Raw genomic sequence first — 11,191 nt, forward strand, 5'->3', positions numbered from 1 at the left:
ATGCCATGTTTATAACTTCATTCAAGAGACTGGAATTAATGGCTGTTGTGGGTTTTTCGGGCTCTTTGGCCGTGTTCTGAAGGTTGTTCTTCCAAACGTTTCTCCAGCCAATGTAGACGTCGCTGTTTCAGTAATGTATACATGCTTAAAAATACCAGCTCTTTTCAAGGAACATTTGGAACATTGTCCTGCCAGGTGATACCAAGAATGCATCAGAGAAAGTTGGAAAAGATGCAGGCATCACTGGAGTTGTGATTCTAGAGATACACCAGAGGAAGGATGTCGATTGGATATCACGCCCCAGTTGTTCAAAAAAAGAAGCTCTGACACCATGACGACACCTTGCCGATTGGCCATCACGTGAGAACATTGGTGGAAACCTGATGGTTAGCCCTCATCCATGAAATCTAACAGACTGTATGATTTCATTAGTGGTCTATAAAGATATCACCTACTCCTACATTTCTATTGTGTAATTATGACATAGATCTATTTTATTTCAATGGTTACTTTTTAAAATTATTTCTCCTTATGAGGTGATCCTTGCTATTTAACTCTGGTCTCAGGAGGAGGATGTAGCACTTTGGGAAGAAGATGCAGCCCAGCAGACCAGCAGTGGAGGCTAAGATGGAGAAGATCTCCACAGCTACCATGTATTTCCCTTTGGTGCTCAGGTAGGTGGGGACAAACGAAACCCAAACACTGCAGAACACCAGCAAGCTGAAGGTGATGAACTTGGCTTCATTAAAACTATTGGGGAGCTTCCTGGCAAGGAAAGCCACCGTAAAGCTGACGGCAGAAAGAAGTCCCAGGTAGCCCAAGACCAAATAAAACATGATGGCGGACCCTTCATTGCATTCCACTATGATCTCCCCAGTTGTGCTATGCATATCCAAATCTGAGAATGGGGGAGAGAATGCTAACCACAACATGCATATCAATACCTGAACAGAGGAGCAGGAAAAGATAATTGAGTTGGCCAGCCTTTTCCCCACCCACTTTCTCACATTGGAGCCTGGTTTGGTAGCCATGAAAGCAACTACCACAGTGACAGTTTTGGCCAAGACAGAAGAAAGAGCTATGGAGAAGATGACTCCAAAAGCCATTTGTCGTAAAAGGCAGGTCAGAGAGTTAGGCTGGCCAAGGAAGAGGAAAGAACAGAGGGAACAGAGCAGGAGGGAGACCAGGAGAGAATAGGTGAGGTCCCGATTGTTGGCTTTGACAATGGGGGTGTCTCTGTGCTTGATAGAAATTCCAAGAACCAGCATTGTAATCAAGGAAACAGAAATAGCAATGATGGCTAAAGTGATCCCTAAAGGCTCTTCATAAGACAAGAAGTTTATTGTTTTGAAGACACAATGATCTTTGTTTTCACTTGGAAACTGATCATCTGGGCAATCGGAGCATGCTTCTGCATCTGGGAAAAAAAGAAAGGTGTTTCCTTATCATTACTTGTGTCGTAACAGGCATAGTAAAGCACTTGTGTAATTAAAAATATCATAACTTCAAGACTATTTTACCCAATATCACCAAATGTGGCACAAAACAAAATTCGGTTTCCTATTCATTCTGCAGCAAATTTTATGCAGATTCAAGGCGCAAATGAAATGTAATGATTTTGGGTCTAGCTTTGGGTGTGCAGGCCATCTCCATTTCTACTACTGGCTTTCAGAAGGTTCATTGACTCAGCCATGAAAATGTCACACTCATGCAGGTAGAATTAGCTTTATTAACCCTGCTTGCTAGATGCTTGGATGCCCTTAAACACACCTGGGCTATAAAGTGGGACCAAAATCATTGTAGGGCTGAACATCTTATCAGAAAATACATATTTCTGCGTAGGTTGCCTTCTGCCTCCTAGAAAACCATTTTTGAGTTTTGGGGACCTCTACTTGTAATCTCAGGACACAGCAGGCAGACATTGATTTCAATAGAAAAACTTTGGATTTCTGAAGCTTTTAAAAATGCTAACAAAAGTAATATACTTCTCTTTTTGTTTTTGTTCTTTAGTTCTTAGACAAGGCAAAGACTGACAGACTTACTGTAACTGCTACAAACAAATGCTCACCAATAAAGAATCATTTTTAGCTATAGATCCTAGTGATCATCTAACCATAATAATAAGCAATTTGCTTTATTAACCCTGCTTGATGGAAGGTCGGACACCAACTGACACACCTATTTCATTGGAAATCTTCCCTTCTGGGCATGGATTGCAACTGTAGCAGCAAAATTTCTTGTCTTCAATCTTTGTTTTCCAGTAGCCAGGATCACAAGGGTCACAGCAGGCAGAGATTGGAAGTGTCTGTCCATAAAGTTGAAGAGTTTGGGATGAGAAAAGTTAGGATCAGGAAAATGTTTCTTAACAGATGTACACAAAGCAACAGTCTTCAAAGGAGTAGCCATGTCATCTGTACGAGCATAGGAACACAAAACCTAAACTTAAAGCAAATAAACAGACATTTGCCACTCCACCCCAGAAGAATGATGCAAGATACAAAGTGTTAGGGTAAACCAGGGCCACGCTTTATTAATTCCAACAACAAAAAGGGCTTGCCGTAGTGCAGAACGAACATAACTGGGTCTCACTAGACCCTTTTCAGCACTGGGAGGTTGGATAAGCTATAACCTTACCTGTCCTCCCACTGGGACTCACCGATCCATCTTCATTCTGCAATATTTGCTAGCAAGACCAGTCCAATAAACACCATTCAGCAGCCCCACGTATTGACCAGTGTGAGACAGGTTAAAAATTCCTCACGGCTATAAGCCAATCAAAAAAGGGACGTGGCAGTGCTGCAGGTCAAACCACAGAAGCCTTTGTGTGCTGCAGGGTCAGAAGACCAAGCAGTCATCAGATCGAATCCACACAATGGAGTGAGCTCGTGTCGCTTTGTCCCAGCTCCTTGCCAACCTAGCAGTTCGAAAGCATGCAAATGAGAGTAGATAAATAGGTACCACCTCGGTGGAAAAGTAAAACGGTGTTCCCTAGTCACGCTGGCCATGTGACAATGGAAACTGTCTTCGGACAAGCGCTGGCTCTACGGCCTGAAAATGGGATGAGCACCGCCCCCTAGAGTCAGACATGACTGGACTAAATGTCAAGGGGAACCTTTACCTATAAGCCAATCAAGCAGCGAGTCAAAAATTCCTATCCGGCTCCTGAAGGCAATCAGAGGAACTCACACTGGTTACATTTGCAAGCCTCGAAAGAGGCCAAAATGGGGGGGAGAGCACTCCTTTAAATGAGTGCTCACTCCCTCTCCCTTCTGGTCAATTTGCAAGACCTAGCTGTCTCCCGTTATTCTAGAGGGTGAGGCAAAGAGTCTCTGCCTGAAGAAACGTGCTGTCTGGCAGAGCGGCCATTTGATCGTTAGGATGCGCAACTCCCGTAACGACTACTAATTTAATTTTGCTTGTGTTTTGTCTGCCTTGAAAGAAACACCAACCACCTTGTAGATATGTACATGCTGAGCCTGGTGCATGCAGAAAACCTACTGTAGCATCCCATTGTATAGCTGACACATTCCTGAAGATCGCAGACAGCCCTTGTGCCATCCATTTTGTCTTTCATAGACTTTGTCACTGTACAAAAAGTGTGAGAACAACAAGGAAAAAAGATGTGCAAAGTGGTGCCTCTGTCACTCAAAAAAAGAACCATTCCCAAACAGATAACACAGGTGGCTTTTTCTTCTGTATCTGAAGAAGACCTGGTCCTTTTTCACCACATTGCACTTTGACCGAAACTATCAAATGGATTGAAACACCAAAACGGACAAAGATATTTGCTCATTAACATTACATTAGCTTTAACATTACATTACGTTACATTAGCTCTAACACCATGTTAGAGAATGCAATCAGGACATTAAGAATGATTTTGCAAAGAAATAGGTTTGACCCCAGAATCAGCTAGCCTGACAGTGGAGCGTCCAAACACTGAAGAATCCACACCTGGTTAAAGGTTGTGCTCCATTCAATTCCATCCTCTTGAAGGAACACTTTCCCCCCATCGGCAGCACTGGGATCCACTCTTCCAATTTTTACTTTCTTCATAGAATTGTTCGGGAATAACATTATGCTCATGATATCGAATCCACCGACCAATTCCCCATGACTATCGAAAGACACTGTTTCTCCCACGGAATTGTTAATGGAAGTGGCTCGAAGAAAAGGATGAAGCTAGTGCGGTGAAGAAAAAGTAAAATAATATGAATAATAACCCAGAGGGCTTTTAGAGAACTGATTTTTTAAAACATAAGAAACTTTATTGAAAGACTTGGAAATCAAGCATTTCTCAAGCAAGCACCTGTTGAAATAAGATTTTGTGCCATCTTAGGGGAGAATGGAATTAATCTTCAGTTTTGCTCATAAAGGAACTGTGATACTGCTTTATACTTCCTCTCTGGATTGTGTTGAAGTATATGGTGCTCTTCTTATTACTAATCTTAATATGAAGATTATGTATCCAAATGTGAACAATGATGTCATTGTGGACCCTGATATGTTTGATTTTGGAAGCAAACCGGAACATAGCATGGTTAATACTTAAATAGGAATTCATCAGGGAATATGATGGATTGACCAATAAGTCTATGGAAGAATCTTCCCTAAACACTGGATGGCTGCTGCCAAGGACTGTGGACAACACTACATTAAATATAGCAATGGTATGACTCTGGAGATGTGGTGGTGCTGTGGGTTAAAATGCAGATTCCTCTGTGCTGCAAGGTCAGAAGACCAGCAGTCGTAAGATCAAATCCACATGACAGAGTGAGCTCCCGTTGGTTGTCCCAGCTCCTGCCAAGGTAGAAGTTTGAAAACATGCAAGTACAAGTAGATAAATAGGTACTACCTTGTTACCTGTGAAGGTAACGGCATTCCGTGTCTAGTCGCACTGGCCACGTGACCACGGAAACTGTCTTAGGACAAATGCTGGCTCTACGGCTTGGAAATGGGAATGAGCACTGCACCTGAGAGTCGTAGATGACTGGACTTAATGTTAAGGGGAACCTTTACCTTACCTTGACTCAGCATGAGACAACTTCCCGTTTTCCTATATTGTATCTCCACTTTAAATTTTCTCACTACTGTCTTTCATTGTTTCATATACAGGTAGGACTGTGACAATACAATCATGTTATGCCACAGAAGTTACCTGCCAAGGTTGAAGATTTTGACATTCACGTTTTTTAACACCCAATATTGTATTGCATTTGGCCCTAGACAAGTGCAGGGCGTGTGCCACAGTGTAGACAGCATTGTAGATGCTATAGCTGAGGCCACTCATGCTCATTTCAAAAACAGTTGTAGGGAGATTGTCTAGCTTCTCCTCTCCGGTGCACCATTTATTAGCTTCTGTTGGTTCATGGAGACCTAGAAATGAACACTCAAATGCTTGTTCCCAGAAGTCTCTGAGGAAAGCATCATTTTCTATATGGGTAGGTTTTATACTCTGAAGATGCTCCTGGAAACCTGAAGGTTCATGTGGGTGAATTGCAAAGGCGATGCTGTTTTTGAAAATTTCATAGCTTACTCTCCTTGTAAGTCCTGTAGCTATAAGGTCGATCTGGGCAATCATAACCCACAACTTTCCAAGATACACACTCTGCATCTCCAGAGGAACCATTAAATTCTGAAATGCAATTATCCACATAATGGCCATTGCATCCCCATATATAACAAATACTTTGGTTCTGTCATCCACGGGAGGCACATAAAAGTTATCATTCTTGCTATCAATTAAACGACCATGGTGTGGGAGTCTTTGTGTGAAGGATGAACACAATCCCTTGTCAGACAGCAATGGCTCCAGGACCTTCAAGAAATTATCTCCACTGTAATCATCAGGAGCGAAAAGGCCAATCCAGGTCCATCCAAAATGCTTCAGCAAATGGATTATGCCCATATACTGTTGGGATTCATTGGGGACCATGCGGTAGAAGGAAAGCATCTGTATTTTGTCATACTCCTCTGGTGAAAATGATCCATATGCAAGCTGTAGGAAAACATACACCAATTTTAGATTAGAATTGTGTGGAAACCAGCTCATCATCTCTACCTCTCCCCTATCAGTTTTACTCCAAACATTCTGTGTCCATTTTTCATTTCTTTTGGTACAATGAATATCAGTCAAAGCTTAGGCATCAATCAATGACATTCTCACCTCTGTTAGAACAACCAGATGACTTGGTATCTGAGAAAGAGGCAGTTTGACTCTAACATCAAGCTTGACCCCGTGGCAAAAAGCCTCCTCCCCACTGCTCACTTCTTACCTGTGGAATCTTGTAAGATTGTAGAAGTTCTGCAATGTGGACGGAGATATCAGAGCTCAGTCCCCCAATAACGGCCTTCAGGTTTTTTTCTGTGCCACATTCGTAGTTGGGGAGGAATTGGTGTGATTTGGAAAGCAAATCTAGAACAGTCCGATAGGCCATCAACTCTAAGTAGTAGGTATCATAGATGCGAAATCCAAGGGTGATGTTGGGCAAGAGCTGAGGGTCCTCATTGACTTTCTTTATAGCATATGCCAGTGTCAGGACGCGCTGGTAGAACTTGGTCACCATGCTGCAAAAAGAATTTTTTGAGCTTTCACAGATAGAATCTACAAGGCAGATTTCTCGTAACGCTGGTTTACTCTGTCTTTGTACATAAACAAAGCTACATTTTCAAATGACCCTTTATAAAATAAATACACAACAACCATCATCATTATTATACTTTGCTTGGATTCCTGCCTTAATCAGAAGGTTGGACTCCACTGCCTACAGACCCCTTTCACCCTCGCTGTTCTACAATTCTGATCACTGTCATCTCATCACTTCTTTTTGCATTGTTCTTCTAAATGAGACACATCTCATTAATTTTAATAATAAGGAAAAGCTTCAAAAGTGGGAAGAGACAGAGAAGGACTAGAAAGCAAAGCAGTGTGTAAGAGAAAAGCAGCATTATAAAATAAAAGAAGTGACACACATTGAATATCCAGTAAAAAAAATTGTTTCATAATCTGAACAGTCTCTGCTGAATACAACACACTGCTGCTTGTTTTCTCACGTATGACTTTTGATGCCCAAACAGTTCTCAAATCTGAACCTGAAATCTTGTTAAACCAAAACACTTGTTTTGTAACAATCAGACTTTTTTTGTGATGCAGACAGAAAATGGATATTATGAAGTCGGGATTAATTGACAGCTTGATATACAAAATCTGGGAAATAATTCATCTAAAGAGAAAGAATTTATTAGTGATGTTTTAGTGGATCTTCCTTCCTTCCTTCCTTCCTTCCTTCCTTCCTATTCTAGTTGTATGTTTTTTCCTGCTTTGATCTAATCTTCTCCCTCATCTTTATTCTCAAAGTATATGTATTGTGTACCCTCTTAGTGAGGCAACTTTATTTTTTTTCCTCACTCAAAAAGTCAGATATCCCTTCAATTATATTTCATGTCAAGAAAATATGCTATATTTATTATAAATAAGGAGAGGCAAAGACAGCTTCCCTTTCTAAGACAAAATGAAGAGAATGTTACCTCTCTTACTATAAAAAGAAGATGCACAGCCATACTGTAAACAAAAGAAAGAAAATTTTCAAAAGACTATGAAATAAATATTTTGATTTGGGTATACAGGACACTTCCTTGTCTCTTGGAAATTCTATTCCATGCATTTTAAATTTCTTTGATTTTTCAACTGCAAATGCTCTACAATGATGAGTTCCTTACATTGGAAAATCAAGGCCCAAATCTTCAGCGGAAGGCTGATTTTTGAAGGAGGGTTCGTTGAACATACAAATAATATGAGAGACAATCCCACCAATGAGGAGGGACCCTGGCTGATACCACTCATGTGGGACAGGAATGGGGAGAGATGGATATGTAGGACATTTTGGGTGAAGTCTTTTGAGGGTTAGCAGCAGAAAGAAAGCATGGAGCCAAATGAGTCTCATCACTATAATGCTCTTCAGATCAGTTTCTTCAGCATACACCTGGCTGGCAACACTCAAAATCACAAAAATAAGTCTTGGATATTACTCTCCTTTGGACAAACCTATCAGCCCAAATTTTTAGACCACGTGGACAAAGTTAAGGAAGCATTCTTCGAGGAATAACAAACACACTTGGATTTAAAATCTATGTCACAGAGCAAAATTGGGGGTGAGGGGCTTCCAGATGCAAACGGGCAGAGCCCTGCCTCACTTTTACCCCCTCCCCGGCTCTGAATGGCAGAAGATGAGGTTTTTATAATGGCTTTCTGACTTCACTGCTGATTGTTTTCTGGAAGATCTGCAAAACTGCTGGAGCTTTGGCCTACTGAACTAATTATACGGTGATATGATAATTATAGGGAGAGAGAATTATCTCTGCAGAGTTGTGGTTAGAGATGGAGACCAGGTGTGTTGTTGTGTACTCATTGGTGTATAAGCAGGTGGGAGACATGTTCCAAGATGACCAGACTTTAAAAACATTTTGCGAATTTGGTCCCTTGGGAATAGTTAAAGGTAAAGGTTCCCCTTGACAATTTTTGTCCAGTCGTGTTTGACTCTAGGGAGCGGTGCTCATCCCCGTTTCCAAGCCATAGAGCCAGCGTTTTGTCCAAAGACATTCTTCCGTGGTCACATGGCCAGTGTGACTTAGACACGGAATGCCGTTACCTTCCCACTGAGGTGGTCCCTATTTATCTAGTTGCATTTGCATGCTTTTGAACTGCTAGGTTGGTGGGAGCTGCGACAAGCGACGGGCGCTCACTCCGTCACGTGGATTCGATCTTACAGCTGAAGATCTACAGACTTCCACCACAGAGGCTTCTGCGGTTTAACCCGCAGCGCCACCACATCCCGTGGGAATAGTTAGGCGTACGGAAAACACAGAGAGCTTGGAAAGAAACAGTCCTGAGAATTAGTTTGTGTTTCACTCATGAAAAAAGAAGCCAAGTTCTGGAATTACCCACATTTTGTGTCTCTTTCTGAATAGTCATGAAGAGAGATGAACACAAAATACAAGTTCAGAGGGCACCCACTCAGAGGTGGCGCTTGGAGAAGACATGGTTGGGAACCACCAAAGACTTTTTTTGTCCAAAGGACAAACTGGCTTGAACCACCCAATAATAATTAAAAATATATTTTGTCCAAACTTTCCCAAACTTGGCACAGTGCAAAAGAACTGTTTGCTACAACTGTGCCAAATTTAGTGCTGATCTGAGTTTCAGACTTAAAATTTTTTTGTTTGGACTCCTCTCATTGTTAGAATTGCCCTGTAGAATGTTGATTTGGTCTGCTGCACAATACCATACAATACCATAGATGCACTCTTGTGCAACTGTAATATACCTACCTTGCATAGCACATTATCTAGTGTTGACTGTTGTCCTTCTCTACTAGCAGGTGAATAAACACTGTGATCAAAGACCTAGCCATGAAACTTTTAAAAACTTATGTGGACTTCACATGCTTATCTTTTTAGCAAACTAAGTTGATTTAAATACCAAAAAAATAAAAATAAAAAATACAAGCCATGTACATACAAAAAATATAAATCACTGTCATCTAAAGGAGAATTGGAATCTTTTGCTTCCCAGAAGTAACTGTAACCTTAATATATCAAGAGTTTTTCTTCCAAAGAAAAGTTTTTTATGCTCTTTTTACTAGCCAAATTTTTTAACCAAGGATAAATCAAACATGAGCAGTACAATCTTCTTATGTCAAAATCCACATGCCCCAAAGCAGAAGTAATATAAATTTATCTTTTATTTTATTTGGTGTACACTTTAATGGACTTCCCTTTCAGGGACTAAGGCCTTATTTCAATCGATGTCAGTGGGAGCTTCATGTTCAATTTCCACAGTGCCTCCAACATAGCTTTGTTCTGAGGAAATGTGCAAAATTTAAAAGGTCTGTCTGAGCTGCAGATATTTGGACCCCACTTACCTCTCACTCAAGGCCTATTGTGGTGTAGTGAACAAAGGGTCACAGTAAAAACCAGGAAAGACATGGGTGCAAATCCCTGCACATCCATGGAAACTCACTGAAGGAAGTGGGTGGACAAAATATAAACCACTCCTTGAACAACTGAATCACCTTGAAAATTCTATGATGGAAGCTAGAAACTGGAAGTGACTTAATTGACTGCAAGGTAGCTAATGGGGCAGAATGGCACTCCATCACATAATATATGACAATAGTTTTTCTTTGCAAGAGACAGGCATATGAAAACAGGCCTAGAGTTCAACGCTGCCAGAACACCAATGATGCAAAGTAACGCAAGTTACAAATCTTGGGGACTGTGAATGTTTCATGTGCTGTCAATGGAGATATCTCATGTTAAACAGGTCATATGTTAAAAAATGTATTTATTTTTCCTCCAGCCTTGAATTAAGAACCATCTTTCCAATTTCACTACCTACCCAAGATGGACAGGCCATAGTAGAGATTTCAGACTAAACTCGATCTACCTGGAGCATGAACCGGCAAGCCACTCCAGTACCTTTGCCAAAAAAAACCACACCTCCATGGACAGAAACAAAAGGCTAAAAGATATGACGCTGGAAGATGAGCCCCTCAGATCAGAAGGCATCCAACATGCTACTGAGGAAGAGCAGAGGACAAGTACAAGCCGAAAGGATTTTATTGTCCTTATTGTTGGGCACCTAATTATGATGAAGATCACACAGAACAAGTAACAACATGGTTACATATTTTCATTCTTTCTTCTTATGAGATAATCCTTGCTATTTAACTCTGGTCTCAGCAGGATAATGTAGCACTTCGGGGAAAAGATGCAGCCCAGCAGCCCAGCAGTGGAGGCTAAGATGGAGAAGATCTCCACAGCTACCATGTATTTCCCTTTGGTGCTCAGGTAGGTGGGGACAAATGAAACCCAAACACTGCAGAACACCAGCATGCTGAAGGTGATGAACTTGGCTTCATTAAAACTATCGGGGAGCTTCCTGGCAAGGAAAGCCACAGTAAAGCTGACGGCAGAAAGAAGTCCCAGGTAGCCCAAGACCAAATAAAACATGATGGCGGACCCTTCGTTGCATTTCACTACGATCTCCCCAGTTGTGCTATGCATATCCAAATCTGAGAATGGGGGAGAGAATGCTAACCATAAGATGCATATTAGTACCTGAACAGAGGAGCAGGAAAAGACAATGGAGTTGGCCAGCCTTTTCCCCACCCACTTTCTCACATTGGAGCCT

At 41.4% G+C, this 11,191-nt stretch overlaps 1 protein-coding gene across 1 annotated transcript; it reads right to left on the minus strand.

The window, feature by feature from the left end:
• Nucleotides 1-212: 212 nt before the first annotated feature.
• Nucleotides 213-10,630, minus strand: LOC110070918 (vomeronasal type-2 receptor 26-like). Its single transcript, XM_078378804.1, has 6 exons — nt 6,276-10,630; nt 5,159-5,998; nt 3,955-4,182; nt 2,179-2,305; nt 651-898; nt 213-257 (listed from the first exon to the last, which is right to left on the minus strand). Exons 1-6 carry the CDS (start codon nt 6,564-6,566, stop codon nt 213-215), a joined length of 1,779 nt encoding a protein of 592 aa, XP_078234930.1. The 5' UTR covers nt 6,567-10,630.
• Between the last annotated feature and the right edge of the window lie 561 nt (nt 10,631-11,191).

This window comes from Pogona vitticeps, chromosome 6 (genome assembly GCF_051106095.1).
Source record: "Pogona vitticeps strain Pit_001003342236 chromosome 6, PviZW2.1, whole genome shotgun sequence".
NCBI lineage: Eukaryota > Metazoa > Chordata > Lepidosauria > Squamata > Agamidae > Pogona > Pogona vitticeps.